Here is a 19555-nt window from a genome sequence, read left to right as displayed (position 1 = left end):
TTTCAAAAGTGCCAATTCTTTATGTACTATTAAATGTATTGTAATTATTAATACAATATATTATTCTAAATATTCATTAGGCCTATGTTGTGAATTAATCAGAATAGAAATGTGAATTTGTTATCTTTAATAATAACGGAAACAGTTTGACATTAATGGGGGTGTTCAGCTTTAAGAGAATTCTACCAATAATGCATCAGTGTATGTAAGGAAAAAAAAGAGAAAGAGATTGTTTTCATGTGCGAGCGCTGTATCTAATGATTCAAGTTCAGAAACTTCAGTAAACAGTTCAGTTTATTCAATTCAAGTCGTCAGTGGTCATTATTGCTGGTCAAGGAAGAAAATACACGACAATCTTTGGTGCCGAAAACCCGGGATAACTTGCAAGCAACATCCGAAATGGCGGAGCGACTTGAAAGACTACACAGAAAACGGAGAGCTGTGCGCGGTTCCACGACGAGACTTTTGCAAGACATAGAAACGGAGGTTAGCAAGGAAGATCCAGTCGTTGACAGATTATGTGAACTGTTAGCCATGTTATCTGCAAAAGAGGAAACGCTGCTGGAGTTAGATCACGAAATAGAGGAGCATACAGATGTGGAGGATCTTGAAAATGAAGTTGTCGACGCTGAGGAGTATGGCCAGCGAGTCATCAGCGCGAAAGCCCGCGTGCGGCGCGTGATGCAGAGAGTTCGGGAAAACACTGATAGCAGGCCGCGTGATGCAGTACCAGCGCAGCGCGGACAAACAGTTAAGTTACCCAAGTTAATCATCAACAAGTTCAGCGGTGACATTAGCTTGTGGCAGGACTTTTGGAATCAGTTTGAAACGGCCATTCACAGAAATGACGCGCTAAGCAAAACAGAGAAGTTTAATTACTTAAAGACATATGTAGCCGGCGCTGCTTCAAAGGCTATAGCGGGACTGATGTTGACCGACAGCAATTACGATCACGCGATCGATCTGCTTCAGAACCGGTTCGGAAGAAAAGATCTGCTCATTAATGCGCACATGACCAAGTTGTTGAATCTCTGCCCAGTGAAGAAATCCTACGACGTGAGTGCTTTGAGACAACTTTATGATGAATGTGAAGTACAGATTCGTAGCTTAGAATCGCTGGGTGTTGCATCAGAAGCATATGGCAGCTTGTTATGCCCTGTTCTGCTACAAATGATTCCGGAAGACATTGCACTTCAGTACAGTCGACAAAGAGGATCCAGTGATGAATGGAAAGTCTCAGAAGTTATGGAATTTCTGCAGAACGAGATTTTGAGCAGAGAAAGAACAATGCAACTGATTAAGTCAGGTAATTCCAAAGACAGCCAGCGCTATCACAAACCATTTAAAAGACCAGAGACATTAATTGAAATGAAGCAGAAAAAACATAACATGCCATCAGCTGCAGTGCTGCAAACCTCTAGTCAAAAAATACCAAACTGTCTTTTCTGTGATAGCGCAGCGCACAAAACAGAACTGTGTACAGTAACTGAAATTGCTGCACGAAAAGCAAAATTGATGAAACTGGGACGATGCTTTGTTTGTCTTGGACAGAAGCATATAGCAAGATTCTGCAAAGCCAAAGTGTCCTGTACTGTGTGTGGTGGCAGGCATCATAGCACTGTGTGTGAGAAAGGAGAAACAACCACTTCAGACATCGACGATAAAGATGATGTAGTTTCTTCATTTGCTTCCCATTCTGTTAAAATGCAGTCCGATAAGCAGAACACGGTGCTCCTTCAGACTGTAAGAGCGTGGGCAGAAGGACCTGGTGGACGTAAAAGCATTCGCTGCTTACTGGACGGTGGCAGCCAGAGAAGTTTCATCAGCGAGAACACAGTGAGAGCTTTAAAATTACCTGTGATGAAGCAAGAAACGTTCACTCTTCATACCTTCGGATCCACAGCACCAGCAACATCCAGGCGCAACACAGTGAAGGTAACTCTGCAAAGCATCTGGAACAAAGATCAGAAAGTGGAAGTGGAAGCTCTCGAAACTCCACAAGTGTGCACTGCTGTGATGAAGATTCCAGGTGAGCACATCCAAGCAGAAATGAAACGAAAAGGCTTGCAGCTGGCAGACTATCAAGACCCAGGCACTTGTGATACAGAGTTGTCTCTCCTGATTGGTGCAGATTATTATTGGCATGTGGTGTCCGGCCAAGTGGAAAGAATCACAGATGCACTGGTGGCCGTTGAGAGTATTTTTGGATGGTCAGTGCAGGGACCAGTCACAATGTCCAGTGTTTCCGACGCAGCATGCATGCACATCCATATCAATGAAGACACACTGGTTTCAGAACGCTTGAAGGCCTTCTGGGAGACCGAATCCCTTGGCATTACCATGCAGCAGTCCAACAGCCCTGACGAAGAGGATGCTCTTCGCATGTTTGAAAAAACTACTCAGTATAAGAACGGGCGATATGAAGTTGAGCTGCCATGGCGACCTGACAAACCAGAGCTCCCAGATAACTACAGAATCGCAAAGAAAAGATTTGAAGGACTGAAAAGGAGGTTGCGGTCAGATGTGGTAATGTATCACAGATATAATGAAGTGGTGAATGATTACCTTCAGCAGGGCATTGTCGAAGATGTTGTGGAGAATGGATCATCTTCAAACGCTGTAAAGTATTACATGCCTCATCATGCTGTTCTTCGAGAGGACAAGGTAACCACAAAGCTCAGAGTAGTATTTGATGCTTCATCACATGAAGTTGGGGTTCCATCATTAAATGACTGTCTACTTACTGGTCCTAACCTGAATCCAGATCTGCTTGGCATACTGATCAAATTCAGACTGAATGAGATTGCTTTTACTGCAGACATTGAAAAGGCTTTCTTGCAGATTTCTCTTGCTGAGACGGATAGAGATGCAGTGAGATTCCTATGGTTCACTGCACTGCCTCATGAAGACGCAGGTGAAAGGCTACGTGTACTGCGGATGACAAGAGTGGTGTTTGGAGTTTCCCCGAGCCCATTCCTCCTAGCGGCTACAGTAAGAAGGCATCTGAAGGAATATGAACACCAATTTCCTGAAGTAGTAAGGATCATCAGAGAATCACTTTATGTTGACGACTTAATCTCGAGTGCAAGTGATGTTGAGAATGCTTTCCACATAACTACTTGTGCAAAGGAGATTATGTCTGCAGCTGGAATGAATCTTTGCAAATGGACAACCAACTGTGCTGCATTGAAGGAAAAATGGAAGGAGACAATGAGTGAACCTGCTGAGGAGACAGAAACGCATGGATCAGTGCTGAAGGTACTAGGCTTGGTATGGAGAACTCAAACAGATGAATTTGTTTTTGACCTGACTGCACTGTTGGACGCTGTAGCGAAGAGAGAGAATACTAAAAGAAGTGTTCTAAAGCTATCTGCTCGCATATTCGACCCAATAGGGTTTCTGACTCCATTTACTGTGCGAGTAAAATGTCTTTTCCAAGAGCTGTGGATACGAGGACTTGGCTGGGATGAGGAGCTGCCCTCGGATCTTGCACAAGAATGGCAAGGATGGTGTGCAGAGCTACCACAGATCCATCACATACACATTCCTCGTTGGTATGGATCAAAATGCATGCATAGACACAACGCACATCAACTCCATGTGTTCTGTGACGCAAGCGAGAAAGCTTATAGCACTGTTGCTTACCTGCTTCGAGTAGCTGATGATGGAACAAAAACAACATGCCTCGTTGCTTCAAAGTCCAGGGTAGCCCCATTGAAGAAGATCTCACTGCCCCGTCTTGAGCTGATGGGAGCAGTAATTGGAGCGAGACTCGGAAACAGTCTGTTAAAGCCTCTGAATATGGAGCTTCATCAAGTTCATATGTGGACGGATTCGATGATTGTGCTGCAGTGGATTCGCAGTCCAGCTCACAAATGGAAACAGTTTGTGGCAAACAGAGTGTCAGAAATTCAGCTTTTAACCAATCCTGAAATGTGGTCTCACTGTAGGAGCAAGTTAAATCCTGCAGACCTTCCCACCAGAGGTCTGACTGTAGCTAACCTGAAGGAAAGTGAGATTTGGTGGAACGGACCTTCATTTCTGACTACACTGAATCCGTTGGAAGAAAGTGAAGAAGAGACAAGTGACGAAATTGTGGTTAGTGAGTTAACACAAGATCAGCAGATTGTGGTGCAACTCAGCAGTGGTGAAAAACGAGAAAAGGAACCTGTTGTGGACTTAATGAAGTACAGTAAGCTAAAGCGAGTTCTGCGAGTTACTGCTTGGATTAAGCGGTTTGTGCATAATGCCAGTTCAAGCTCCAAGATGCGTGGTGAGTTGACTGCAGATGAAATGTTTGAAGCTGAAAAGTATTGGATAAAGTTGACACAAGAAAGAAGCTTCAGTCCTGAAATCAGTTCGCTGAAAGCTGGAAAGACATTGAACGCAGACTCAAAAATCAGAGATTTAAGACCTTTTCTGGACGAGGACGAATTGCTCTGTGTTGGAGGCAGACTCCAACAGTCAGACTTCAGCTACAGAGAGAAACATCCATGGATTTTGCCCAACAAAGACAGATATTGTGAGTTGCTGGTCCAGTACAACCATGAATTCATCATGCATTCTGGTTTGAGAGACACACTAGTGCAAACAAGAAGTAGATACTGGGTTTTGAGAGCCAGACAAATCGTTAAAGGTGTTTTGTCAAAATGTACTGTGTGTAAGAGATTCAAAGTCAAGCCCGCACAGCAGGACACGGCTCCATTGCCAAGGGACAGAGTATCTGAGAAACCACCATTTGAAGTGACTGGCATAGACTTTGCAGGACCGCTGTATGTGAAGGGTGATCGTGCATTATGCAAGGCTTATGTTGCTCTGTTTACATGTGCTGTCACGAGAGCGGTGCATTTAGAACTGGTTTCAAGTCAGTCGACAGAGAGTTTCTTGTTAGCACTCAAGCGATTTATTTCCAGAAGAGGGTTGTGTAAAGTCATCTATTCGGACAACGCCAAAACCTTTAAAAGAGCAAACCAAGACCTTAGTGAGCTGTGGAAAGCCATCAAAGATCCACAAATCCTGGAATACTTCTCAGGAAAAGGAATAACTTGGCGTTTCATTGTAGAACGAGCTGCCTGGTGGGGTGGATTTTGGGAAAGACTTGTAAGGTCTGTGAAAATGAGCATGAGGAAGGTGCTAGGAAAGGCATCGCTCACATTTGAAGAAATGTCTACGCTTCTTGCAGAAGTAGAAGCCATACTGAATTCCAGACCTCTCACTTTTGTTCACAATGAGCTTGATGAGCCGCAGCCACTAACGCCAGCACATTTCTTAGTTGGTGAACGACTCACTTCACTACCTCCAAAACCATTTCCAGCCGACTATGATCATCCCACTGTGAGTAAGGGTGATATGACAAGAAGGTGGAGATACAGAAACCGACTCATGACCAACCTGTGGAATCGTTGGAGGAGGGATTATCTACTGGATCTGAAATCTGCACATTCCTGCAACACGCAGAAACCTACTCAGTTGAAAATGGGTGACGTTGTGCTCATAGGAGATGTCAATATGCCGAGACAAACCTGGAAATTGGGAAAGATTGAAGAGCTGTTTCCAGGCAGAGATGGCAAAGTTAGATCCTGTGCTTTGCGTACATCCACAGGGACTGTGTTGAAGAGACCCGTTCAATTGCTTTATGCATTAGAGATTTAAGTTGATGAACATTTGTTCATGGGGGGGAGGATGTTGTGAATTAATCAGAATAGAAATGTGAATTTGTTATCTTTAATAATAACGGAAACAGTTTGACATTAATGGGGGTGTTCAGCTTTAAGAGAATTCTACCAATAATGCATCAGTGTATGTAAGGAAAAAAAAGAGAAAGAGATTGTTTTCATGTGCGAGCGCTGTATCTAATGATTCAAGTTCAGAAACTTCAGTAAACAGTTCAGTTTATTCAATTCAAGTCGTCAGTGGTCATTATTGCTGGTCAAGGAAGAAAATACACGACAGCCTATTAGTCTATTAAAAATAAAATTGGCTATTGGTTGTCAGGAAATTAAATATATTTTTGAATATATTTCCATTTCTCACATTAGTTTCCAAGACAAAAACATTGTTTGATAAAATAAATAATAGGCTACTGTTGCAATTAATGTTTAGATAATATACACCAATATGTCAAGTGCTTCGTAATGACGTCAAGAATCGACGATTCGTTCGAAACGATTCGCCGAATTGAGTCGGACTTTCAGTCACAGGAATGAAAACTCAATTCGAAGGACGATTTGTCATGATTGAAGGAGCATCTCGAGGCGTTTGGAGATCAGAATAGGGACTTAGGGGTGGTCTTTTTTACTCGGGCCTGTAAGCAATACTCAAAACCTGCATAAAAATGCCCGAAATGTCACTGAGAGGACTGTTTGAATATCGTAGCAACGGCCTGGCAACCACCCATGCCGTCTTTAATGCATCTTTTGCACAGGTAGGCATTATTCACCGTTTCGTAAAAGGTGTCGAAATCAGATACAATCATTTTTTGTCATTCAAATACACTCAAAGTGTATTTCCCGCAATAACAGACAGTTGGAGTTGTCTTTTGAACAGTCATTATCCCGTTTGACGCCTGTAGTGGCGCAGGAACCTTACATTTTAAGAATTTAAGGAACTTTTGTTTTTTTGAGTTACTGACTTTATCAAATGTGAATATGGGTGGGTAAAAATTTCATTCAGGCCTTTATTTTCGCCCATATCACCCTTGCCTCAAATAATACATGCATACAAAAATGTTGCCTACTCTCCAAGTCACAGTGATAGAAAGTAGGACATATGCTATAATCTGCTATAGGCTATGTTGTTACCTTGGAAACAAGCATATGGATTGCTGTGTGAGTATACATGTGCATGAATCTGTCTTGGCACAAAGGCTCCAGCATTCAAAACATTTAGTCTTTCATTTGTATGATATAAACTGTATAAATAAATAACATTATATGTATCTACTTGGCTGATATAACAAGATATTATATCCTGATACAGCATACAGCCATTGTTAGTAAGCAAAATCTGCTCTAGGCTCACAGAAATGCACAGTCATAGCTCTATTTGAATGATGACAATTTTATGACCATATGGCTGTGTTTTTGCTGCCAACTGCAGCATCTGCTCTTTCTTGTTGCTTTTGCTAATTCATCGCTTTCTATCATCTATTTTAGTAGTGCATGTATTTGGTTTGAAAGTACTAATTTCATGCATGTGAGTTTCTAAATGAGATTCTGCAAAGAGTCCGTTTTTATATTAACATATGCTTTTATTTTTCTCTGTATCCGTTTGTTTGTTTTTTTGTGTGTTTTTTTTTGTCATAATTCTTGCACACATTATAATTTTTGCAATGGGCTCCTTTTCAAGGGCCCACAACTACTGGCACATATATCGATACACCAAAATCATTGTGAGGTACATTGATCAGACATTATTTTGTGCACTTTTTTTTTTCTCAATGCATTGTGGAAATGAGAAAACACAGCGTTCTGAACAAATTACCCAGAATACAATCTGAAATATTGAAAATTAAGCGATATAGTAACACTTTCCAATACTGAAGGATCAACATAAATAATGAAACAACTGACAAGAAATAATAATAATAATATAAAAAACACATGTACAGCAGTAAATGCTCTCTAAAGGGTGTTTCAATTGTTTTTGTTTTTAATCCCTTTGTATGGTGTCACCAACATATGGCACTCTTTCACTTAGCGAATAAAATAAGCTCTGTTTTGACAATGAAAAACTGCTGACAATATAAAAATACATGGCATCGTAGTTCATTAAATAAATCCACAATTTATATATATTTATATATATATATATATAAAATAGCATATTGAAATATATAAAAATATGCCTAACAACTTCTCGAAAAAGGTAACAGGCATCAGCATTCAAGAATATTCCACCTCATGACACAACCAACCACAATAAACTCACTTATGTACAAATAATCCACGATGTGTGTTTGCAGTCAGTGTCGTATGAATGAAAAAGGAGTACTTTCCCAATGTGCACATTATGATAGTATTTAGATGTCGATTACAATGATGGCAATGTGTACAGGTCCTTAAGGAAAGCATTCAAGGATATTTAGCAATGCTCCAGAATAAATTAGACGAGAAGGTATAGTCCGTTTTCTTAAGTATAGTTTAGTCAGTGTATCGTTGGAGAAGGGGAGAGGGGATGGTTTTAACAGTATAACAGCCCATTGAGAAACAAACATAGCTATCACACACACACACACACACACAAAGTTCTACTGTAGGGCAAGGAATTAAAGATCTCTCTGTAAGAGCTGACCTATCTCGACTTAAGCTCATGTGGTGTAGTGGTCATTATTTCTGTGTTCTGATGCTGATGCTCATGATGGTCGAGTTTATGGCAGTGAACGTGCTCTGGACGTTCTGAGTTAGGGCCCGTTCCCATGTGAAGTGGTTTATCCCTGGTGTGTCCTGGTCAGGCAGTGTCTTGCACCGAGCTGAAGTCATCCCCTCTCCCTGTACCCCTCCTCTTCCTCCAGGCTCAGAGCTGTGGGTCCGTCGCTCCCCTCACTCTCCATCACATGGTAAAATGCCATCCTCCCCGGCACGTGACGGCACGGTGTTGCCCTGCTCGTCCACGCACCAGCAGTGCCCGCGCTGCATGCCCTTAGAGGACCGACACTGCAAAACCACAGGAGATTGTTCTGTTCTGATATGTCATTTTTTCCCCCCTTTGCTTTACTACCCTTTTATCAGCCTCGAATTTTGTCACACTGACATTCGCGATACAAAGCGTCTCATAACAGTGACCTTCAGATATCCAAAAATCACAAAGAAGGAAAAAAAGTAATACTAATAATGATAATCATGGTTGAAGATTTATACAAAATAGTATATTAACATTAAAAAAAATAGTTATGGTTAAACTTTATTCAAAATTATATATGAAAACTATAACAATAGTTATAGTTAAACTTTATACAAAATTACATATGACCAGTAGTAAATAAAAAACATGTTATGCTTAAACTTTAAACAAAATTATATATAACCACTAGTGAAAAAAATGTTTTTACTAAATTAAATATGATCACTAATGAATGAAAATATTTCATAATTACATAGTTAATCTCAACAAACATATAGGAAAAATTACAAAATTCATATAATAAATACATTTACCTTCACAAAAGTCTATTTGATACCCTTCAGATATCAAAAACCTTCTCCTCAGTTCATTTATTAAAACTAAAGCGGTTAAACCAGCTTCCGCAAGGTCAAACAATGCCTGCCTAATTTATTCAACCAATACCTGCTTTTTCCTGTAGAACCCACGCGTGTCACAGTTCGGGATGTAGATGTCGCGATCAGACTGGAAAATGGTGAGCTCAAGACCTCGCAAGACACTGTTGAGCATCTTACGACATGGAGCCTGGTGAGGAAATGTTGAAAACTGCATATTGGAAAACTGCATATCATAACTTTGAATTTGTATTATGGATTTTTTTTCATAACACAACCCAGAGGTACACAAAAGAGTTAAATAATAAAATAAGATTAGGGGATTAAAGAATGTAAAAACCATTTAATTTCCACTTAAATTATACAGCCACAGTCTGACCTGTCTTGCACATTTATAATTGTTTAGAATAAATGATTAAATGTTTTTCATCAGAATCTTTTGAGCATAATTCATATAAAACACTATAATTAACCCTATTCCAGAATGTTTTTTTTTGTTGTTGTTGGTCTTTTCATGCTCAATTAAGATAGTAAGCATGAATTATAGAAGGATAGACTCACCTTTTCTATTTCACCACCACTGTGTGAAGGATGTGACCCTGTGAGAAAAAGGGACATCAATACTGAAAATGACTGCATTTTTGAGAGAAAGACTGAATTCATATATTTGGCTGTACTTTTTAGAGTATATGTTGCTTGATTCAGGTTACTTGAACTGTAAACCCCCAACATTTTTAGGGAATAGATCCTTAAATCATTCTCATGAATGGACAATATAAGCTCTCTCAAATTGTAATGACCCAAAGTAAACAGTAGATGGAGACATAAAGTGACACTGTCAGAATGTGGGTGACACTCACATATCCTCAAGATCACACACACACACACACACACACTACTCTCGCTCTTTATCTCCTCTGTTGCTCTTCTCAATAGTTCCGATGCCCATATGCATGACATACGTGCACAATTGCAAATACACACACACACAGACACACACATCTTGCACATTCATACCCATGACCATTATTACAAGTGATCTTCGTCGTGCGCATTTATGATGTGTGAAAGCCTCAAATCACAGAAATGCCTTTACACCCTTCAGGAATTTACAGCCATCACACGCAAACCAGCAGCTATTCCCAGCACTTTATGCACATGTCCTTGGTTCAGTTACAGTTTTGTCATCCTACCAAGCCTCTGACATGGACACTGCAGCACAGCGGCTTGCAGCACATCCTTGGAACCTGAAATGCATCCTCGAGCTATCTTGCTTTGGCACTTAAAGCAGATCACCGTTCACCGCATGCGGCACGGCGCTGAAAAAGAGCACGCCGGGAGCGCGGAGGAAGGAACCGCAAAAAGGCATCCGTTGGCTGAAAGTCTTACCTGTGGGGCGGGGCTTCTCGGTGGGACTCGTCCTGCTCTGTTTGGCGCAGGAGCCTCTGCCCTGCAGCAGAGCCTGAAGGGGGCTGTGCTCACGCGGAGGGGGCACGCAGCGGAGACCCCTGGCGCAGCTCAGGGTGTACACCCCACAGGGCTCCCCCGACGCCAACGCGGTCGTGCTGGCCGCCCCGGCCGGGTCCCTGGAGGCCCGGCCCGCGCCCGAGGTGTGCCCGTCTTTGCAGGTCATGCAGTTTTTGTGGGGGCCCAAGCGACCCGCCAGGGACCAGGATCCACAGTGGACGATCAGCAACAGGACAACGGGTGTCAAGTTGGAAAGGAAAGACATCTTGCGTCTGGGTCTCAGGTTCTCCATGCTCGGTTCTGTCGTACGTGGCTGATGCTATTTCTGGAAGTCTGTTTCTTTTTCTTCCCCTCTTCTTCTCAGCTTTGCTTGGTGAGGCTGCAAGCCGGGAGTCCCCTGCAGTGCCAGAGGATACAAACCGAGAACGAGTGAGAAACGGCAAGCAGCGGCTTTTAAAGATCTGAAAGGCGGTGATAGAGAGCGAGAGGGAGAGAGCACAGTTATGACACCTTCAGGGGCTGGGACTGAGAGAGAGGGAGAGAGAGAGAGAGAGAGAGAGAGAGAATGTGTAAGGGGGGGTGGAAAAAAAGAGAGAGAGAGAGATTATTTTTCCTTTTAGAAATCATCAAGCTCTGATCCAGCTTTCCCTCACCCATTATTGTATCTGGAAACATTCCTTCGCCCAGGATACTCACTCTGGCTATGATGGTTACTTTTTCTGCATCATCTGTGAAAATCTTAGCGCATTCTAGTAATCTTTTCCATGGTAACAATGAAGATTCCATTTTTCTGGTGATTACACGCGACTACGGTCATTTGCTTGAGGGAGAGTCGCTCCATTAACCCAGTTGCTTCTAAGAATGCTAAAAAGCTCAGCCACTTCTTAGAAGTCAAGCTTTTTAACGTAGCATCGTTGTATTAGTAACTTTTTTTAATGGTTTTATGATATTTCAGATGTAGAAAATCATGATTGAACTGTTTTAGCAACAGGTCTTTTCTTCCATATTGCGGCACATTATCGTAATGAAGGGCGTGGACTTGGTTCAATGAATGGGTTTTTGGCTTGTGATGAATGTGATCTTGCTGGGGCGGGTTTTATTTGGAGTAAATTATTGGCATACGTCACCAGAGATAAATACTGGATGGTTATAACATTTTGATTAAACATTACATTTTACATTTTCATGGATCAAACGTTCACAATCTTTTTTTAAGTCTGACACCGTTTCCAGGTCCAAACTCTCTATCAGGTGCCAAAAGTGTAAAACAAACAGAACTTACTACTATAAAACGTACTGAAAAATCATCACATGTCACATGTCCTTAGTACACTCTGAGTTTTTCAAACTTGTGATATGAATAAATAGTGAATAAACGGCTTTTGAGATTGTATTCTTAACTGAAACGAGTACAGGCTTGGACCTGGAAACGGTATTTCTTACATCATGACTTAAAAAGGGGATAAAATCAATAACATGCATTTAAAAAATATATAGAATTGAAATTTTACGTGGCTTTAAGTGAATGCGAACTCTTGCGTTGACCTAATTGAATGAGCACCTGCATTGCATTTCGAGAACGTCGCCTTATGATGGAGCGATTCAACCGAGGGAGATTCTGCCACTTAATAGTTTATTTTGGAGAGGGGACCATCTGGATAATTGGGGCAGTGTTTTCACTGGAATGTACAAAAGACGGTAAATGCCAGCAACTAATAATGCAATCCATAAGATAAATCTGATCTCTTTGGAGTTGTCCTTTGGCCCAGATACTGTTAATCGAGAGTTTATGCGTTGTCTTTTAGTGCAAAGATGTGACAGAGTGCTTTTGTAGAAGATGATAAAAATTCCATACAGTTGCCAAGGGGCTTTATATACTAACTATTTATACCATCAGGATGCACCCAACAGATGTCTCTGATGGGGTCTCTACATGCAAACGGATGCTTTTAGGTCACACCCAGCTGCAGGGGTCCCATGAGGACAGAGCTGTGTTTATTCGTTGTTGTCATGAAGCATGATGGAAGTTAAGATGTCAAAGATGGGCTGGTATGAGTGCAGAAGGCAAACAGGATTTAGATGATTATCTTATGGTATTGACATGTGTGGTCATAGTTCTTTGTAAAACAAACATGTTTGCCTTTAGAGTCTCTGTTTGCGCCATGGAATAGTTCTCTTCATCGGTTACTAAAAGCATTGCACGGTCCCGATATGATAGGCCTATAGTTATTCAACTTCTGCAAACCACAGAAGGTTGGAGCATTCCTTGATTGGGTTGATGTCTGCTGACTGATGTTCTCTTATTAGAGTTGATTAGTCTTGGCAATGAATGCAAAAATCACCTGCCGTCTGGCATTCCCATCCGCACCACAGCACGGCCTGTTCTTTGTTTCCACATGTTCTGGCTGGAGAATGTTCCAAGATGCGTGCCAAACCGATGGGGTCTCTCCATTTCCAGATTCACCAAATTCACACGGTTTTCCTCCTCATCTCTGTCTACAAGTCAGACTTAGCCACAGATGCTTCCAACGCAGTGTTTCTTTTCAAACCTTGCTGCATCCGTTTGTCAGCATTTTCTCAATGTAACATATACCAAAAATAAGATGCATGCATCATCCTGTCTTGCTAGTGTTATGCTCCATACGCTTACAGCAGTCATTATAAATCATTATTAAGGGGCCCTTAGATTGTACCAAATGTTCTGTAACCCACTTTTCAACTATTTGAGGTGATGGAATGCCAGACCGTTACAGAGGACTGGAAGCAGGTATTTATAGTGAATAGAAAATGGAAATAGTTGTGTCACACTTCATAATGCTACATCACTACGCTGTTCTCTGGAATACTTGATTCTGATTGGTCAATCACTGTATTCGATGGTCAAATATCTAAGAATAATGACAGTATAACTGGATGGATGTCTCTCTGATGTCTCTATAAGTGAAATAAATTCAACTCAAATCAGTGTTTTCTGTCTATTTATTTTGTTAATTGTCTGTGAAATTATGTACAGTCTGGTTTTAAATTAACAAATGTGATTGTGGCAGATGTATTTTAAACCCTGATTATTTGACCGGTTGGTTGCATATTTTCCCTTAAATATTGCCACAATCACAGTCTTTTAAAACCGCATGATTCTGTGATGATACGTGTATGTAAGTTGTGCTGTGCTCATTTCTCAGCATTTCTTGAAGCCACTCCTACACGCTACGAAGTTTCTCATTGGCTAAGCGCCTGTCAATCAACTCTGTGACGCATTTCATTGGTGCGCTGCATTCATTCCTCCACTGACGCCAACCAGGAAGAATCGCTCTCACTTCTGCGAAGTTTGTCAGGTAACGTTAGCTTAGCTAATGGAGGCGATAGCTAAAAGTAAACACAAGTGGGCTTAGGATGTTATAACGTCTTACCTACTGATGTATATAAGGTACGTATGTGATGTCATCATATTTAGATACGTTACTCTTTAGAAACTGGACGTGTAGCGGTTGTGTTATTATTGTATTTTATTTCGAGAAGGCCTCAAAGTAGCCAATTATTTGTTAGCAATGGAAGGTAACTTAATTACTTAGCAGTGATTTAAACTATCCCTTCTACAGCTAGTGTGAGCTATTGCATCTCTTACTTAGTAATTATTTCGTTTCTGAATTTTCTTTACACATACAAATGTCATTTTAATAGTATGCGGTTATAATAGAAGTTACATATAATATTTCATTTCATCATTTATGTAACGTTAGTCAGTCTTTTGCGTTTAAATACTTTGCATTTGGTATTTTCCCTGTAGTTTTCTGTGTATCTTGACTGTAAACTGATTTATTAAAAACTAATATCTGTGATCTGTTGCTAAATGAATCGACATTTAACGACAATCTAGGATGGATGCATGCATGAATGACAGCTGACACGTTAAATTATCTATTGAGGCCTTTGAGACTCAGATAACTTCTCTGACAAGGCATTTATTGCATGCTCGTAAAGCCCACATATGAAATTGAGGATCAAATCTTTTAAAACCATTGCATTCTCTAGGGTAGGCATTCCCAAACTTTATTTTTTATTTTATTTTTGTCAGCCCAGGGGCGCAAAAGTTCCTTGAGGGCCACCGTACTGTAGAGTTTAGCTATTGGAAATGATGTGACTGAATAAAGTGAACCTAATGTACATTGTGTTCCCAAATGCCCATTTAACACATACAGGGAACCAGCATTTAGTGTGAACCCATTTGATGATAACAATTTCACTTATTTTCATTTGATTGTACAACCCTATTCTATATTCGATTGAATTAGTTTATATTTTTATATTTAATAACAATTTAAATGGTTTCGTCACAAACCCAAGTTTAGGAAACCTTGCTCTAAAGGTTAAAAAACTAAAAATGAAAACAACCATGTGCAGGCCAGGGGTTGAAAAAGGAAAGAACAGCAAGTCCATTATTACTTATTTTTCTCATGTCTTGAATGATTTGCATATCTCCGATTCTCAATCTAAAACCTTTAAACTTTGCGCCATCTGTTTTCTGCTCCACAGGCCTCTGAGATGGATGACATCAATTTACACTACAGATTTCTGAACTGGCGGCGTAGGATCAGAGAAATCAGAGAAGTCCGCGCTGTTCGTTATCAAGAGCGATCCAAACGAATGTTGAAGAATGGAGACACGCTAAGGTAGGTTTGCCCAGCGCTTGACCCTTTCTCTGTTCTTTTTTCTACTTTGTTTGGAAATCAGCTCCCGGCCTGGAATTCATGTGTTGACCCCTCCTAGTTTGTATGGAAAATTTCTGCATTGCTTTTCATTTATCCTTATTCATTTGTATATTTTGAATTGCACAACCATCCACCCTCATCGCTATCAGTGAGCTGTGCTTGCGAGCGTAAAGCGCTGTAAGTGCGTGTATTTGTGCCATAAGTCTGTACTAAATACGTAATCAGCCTTGACCTCACTTACTGAAACAATTATAATTTCTGAGGAAGTCAGTGGCTACTTGTTTTTATTTGACCACAAAAAAGATGAAAAGCAAACTCGATCCATCGGAAAATTAAATAGTTCTCCCACATGTGATGTTTTAACTCCTTTTTTTAGATTGGAAGTCTCCAGCTTCTTCAGAATCAATTCGTATCACTATGTTTGTCCAGTTTGCACAAGGCTGCATTTATTTGATCAGAAATACACTAAAAGAAGCAATTTTGTGAAATATTTTTACAATTTAAAATAACTGTTTTATTTTAAAAATAAAAAATGTAATTTTTCTAGTGATTAATTTTTAGCATCATTACTCAAAGATTCTTTATTATTATCAATGTTCAGTGATCAATTCTGCTGCGTAATATTTTTTTTAAAAACATAATAGACTTCTTGATCAATCAAAAATTCAAAAGAACAGCATTTAATTGAAATATAATGATATTTTGAGTGACCACCTGGTTATTGCTCTGTTGCAGGATGTATATGTGATTTTGCGAGATGCGTGAGAGAGATACATTTGCTAAAATTATACTATGGAAATATTGATTTACATTCTTTGGAAAGCCTATATGCAATTTTCAAGTGAAATATGAAAGGTGAATATATGGATTATTGAATTTTTAATAATGAAAATTTGTTTGAATTTCAGCCCATAAAAATGCGAGCACTAAAAATATAATGCATTAAAATGCAAGCATGGTTAATGCAATGCCTATTTTTTAAGTAGTGCAATTCAACAGCCTTTTTTTCCATAATTAGGCTTCTTTCTCAACTGTGTACGTTCACTTAAGACAAAATCGACTGTTTACGTTAATACTCTCAAAAATGGTATTTTGACATTTTTGTGTGTACGCGTTTAGGCTCGTATCCGAAGCCCATTTGATGTTCCTCGTTCGACTCCGACTCTGACTCGGAGCACGCACACAGAAAGCCGCCTGGTTAATAACACTGTTTAATATCAAACGTACTGGAGTTTAGAAAAGTAGACTGAATTTTACAGCACTCACTTATTTGACTGATTGAATGTTTAGTTTGGGCTTTAAGGAAGAAAATGTGGAATTCGGCAGTGGCACAATAATCTTTTTACCTTGATTATCTTGTTTTCACAATCGTTGGAAGCCAAAAATCAGTTACGATTAATCACACAGCCCTAAAATATAATTTACTCTCCAGGAGCTATTCAGTCTGCTAAATATAATAAACTGAGTAACAGTCAAGTCGGTAAAAATCACATTTTATACTAAAATAAATTTCTAAATAAATAAGTAGTGACTGGTTTATTATCCTTTATAATTTGATTAAATGCATTTTGCCAGATTCAGTGCATCCTGAACTTGAGTTCTTTGTTGAATCTGGCATGTTTGATCAGGATGTTCTTATCCAGTGTGTGTCTGGATGAAATCGTGGCTGTATTTAACAACTGATTGAACTAACTTATTTCTTTGCTCCGTCCATGTAGTCGTCACGTCATCAGCGAAAAAAATACCGATATTAGGGGAAAAAAATCACATTTCTTATTGTGGTATTGTAACAATACAAACATAATTGAAATGCTTACATTATCCCACTGCTTATGTCTATGTTCACCAAAGGGACAGGTGGTAAACTTAATATTATTTAGATTTAAATTAAGATGTGCAAGAGTTTATAGCCGTCTCCAAAAGAAGCTAGTCTCATCCATATCAGTGTGAAACATGTAGAAACACAACTGAACCTGATTTCAGCAGCTGGTCCACTAATCACTGGCCATTTTAATAATGTACCTATAGCAACAGTGCTCTGGTTATTAAAGATTAAGCTTTTATTACTTTCCTGCTGTAGTTACCAAGGGAACTCTGATGAAGTTGGCTGCTACGTGGCTCCACGCCCCTTATCAAAAGGAAACTGTTACTTCGAGGTAAGTAGCACACCTATGTTATCGGGTTGCCAAAAAACATTAGAATCATTTCAACACCCTTTCTGTTGCCTTTAAAGGAACACTCCGACTTTTTGGGACTTTAGCCTATTCACCTTACCCCCCAGAGTTAGATAAGTCCATACATACCTTTTTCATCTCCGTGCGTGCTATAAGTCTGTTTGACGCACCCACCGCTAGCCTAGCTTAGCACAAAGACTGGATGTGAATGGTTGCAGCTTTCATACTAATCCAAATGAGTGACAAAATAACGCAAACGTTTTCCTATTTACATGTTGTGGTTTGTATAGTCACAGAATGTACAAATAACAAAGTCAAATGAGACACAGACATCTTTTAACCGTATAAAACCTGGGAACTATTCTCTGAAGGCGAAGCACTGCTACTTTGACGGAGTGATAACCGCATCACTGGAGACACGCCGTGGTGAGGAGCGGAGAGTTCGCTCAGTGTTTGGGTAACAGAGTCAGCAATTTATAAATAGTAAAAGCGTAGTTTACAGTCATGGGTTTTCGCTCTATTGTAAATAGCTGCGACAGTAAACAGGGGAGGTAATACCATGTTTCACAGAATTCCAACTAAAAACGCTGACTGGATGAAGACATGGCTAACTTACTCTGGATATTGATCCAAACACACCTAAATAGATTATCAAGGGACATTATGTTTGCTCGGTACATTTCAATGGACGACTATTTTGAAAAAATGGAATTTGCCACACGGACCATAATGTGCTGAAGGATACGGCCATCCCATCGATAGCACAGACAGGACAAGTGGATCACCTGCGGCTGAGGTAAGTGTTATGTTTTTAGATGACCTACTGTAACAGTGCCTTTAGCCAGATCTAATGTAACGTTAGTGACACTATTATATGATTAGGGTATGAATATGTTTTTATCTTGATGCGGTGCGGACGCGCTTGGAAAAAAAACGAGCGCGTTCACCGCGTTAAACTTGCACCCTGCGCGCGGCGCGCCTAGTAGCCTAAATTTGAAATAACCATGGAAATAACGAACTTGAGCGTGCAAAAGGGTACGATAGGCTGTGAGTTCATTGTGCAAAAACAATTTGTGCTATTACTTTCCCCTTATTCTATCCTATAGTAATGCAATTATACTGTATATTATATACTGTTTGGTTCAGCTAATAAATTGCATTTTAAATATATTGATTCCTGTAATAATAATTATTTATTCATGTGATATTTATAAATCTGGGTGCGTTTTTGGTTGGAAATCAAAGAAACATGGTACCTGGTCTCCCCCGTTTATTGTCACAGCTCATACAGTAAAGCAAACACCCGTGATAAACTATGCTTTTCTATCTAACGTTAGTAATTGCTGACTCTGTTACCCAAACACTGAGCGAAGTCTCTGCTCCTCGTCACGGTGCGTTTTAGGTGATGGTTATCACTCTGCCCAAGTAGCACTGCTTCGCCTTCAGAATTATTTATACGGTTAAAAGATGTCTGTGTCTCATATGGCCTTTGATATTTGCACACTCTGTGACTATACAAACCACAACATGTAAATAGGAAAACGTTTGCGTTATTTTGTCACTCATTTGGATTAGTATGAAAGCTGCAACCATTCACATCCAGTCTTTGTGCTAAGCTAGGCTAGCGGTGGGTGCGTCAAACAGACTTATAGCACGCACGGAGATGAAAAAGGTATGTATGGACTTATCTAACTCTGGGGGGTAAGGTGAATAGGCTAAAGTCCCAAAAAGTCGGAGTGTTCCTTTAAGAAAAACAGTGACCTACGTACTTATAACTTTTTTGTAACTGTATGCTCGGAGATGTCAACGTTTTTAAGCCAGTGTTTTCAATTTCATTATGATTTTGTGGATGTCTTATGCTGTAGCCAAATGTTTGTCTTGCATGTAGTCTTTAATCATCTGCCTTTTCACACGCTATTTTTCATACAGTTTTTGCAAAGAAAATAAGCTTTCTAAAGTGAATGCTTAATTTAATTTAATTTTTTCTCAG

The 19555-nt window shown here is 39.9% G+C and overlaps 2 protein-coding genes across 3 annotated transcripts in view; one reads left to right on the top strand and one right to left on the bottom strand.

Moving 5' to 3' along the window:
- Positions 1-7322: 7322 nt before the first annotated feature.
- Positions 7323-11206, bottom strand: igfbp6b (insulin-like growth factor binding protein 6b). The gene is made up of 4 exons (XM_039651819.2): positions 10605-11206; positions 9777-9814; positions 9286-9405; positions 7323-8654 (listed from the first exon to the last, which is right to left on the bottom strand). Exons 1-4 carry the CDS (start codon positions 10972-10974, stop codon positions 8541-8543), a joined length of 642 nt encoding a protein of 213 aa, XP_039507753.1. The 5' UTR covers positions 10975-11206; the 3' UTR covers positions 7323-8540.
- A 2744-nt stretch (positions 11207-13950) lies between these two features.
- spryd3 (SPRY domain containing 3) overlaps positions 13951-19555 on the top strand; it is a 34750-nt gene continuing 29145 nt past the window's right edge. The window contains exons 1-3 of one of the 2 annotated variants that reach the window (XM_039651820.2): positions 13951-14109; positions 15216-15352; positions 17472-17547. In XM_039651820.2, coding sequence (XP_039507754.1) covers positions 15225-15352; positions 17472-17547 — 204 coding nt within the window. In that variant the 5' untranslated portion in view covers positions 13951-14109; positions 15216-15224. The remainder of the gene's footprint in view (positions 14110-15215; positions 15353-17471; positions 17548-19555) is intronic. The other variant, XM_089124691.1, reaches the window with a different exon arrangement.

The sequence above is a fragment of the Pimephales promelas genome, chromosome 20 (assembly GCF_988280905.1).
Source record: "Pimephales promelas chromosome 20, fPimPro1.hap1.1, whole genome shotgun sequence".
Classification (NCBI taxonomy): Eukaryota; Metazoa; Chordata; class Actinopteri; order Cypriniformes; family Leuciscidae; genus Pimephales; species Pimephales promelas.
Note: the sequence above shows the minus strand (reverse complement) of the source record. Positions and strands in the feature narration are given on the sequence as shown.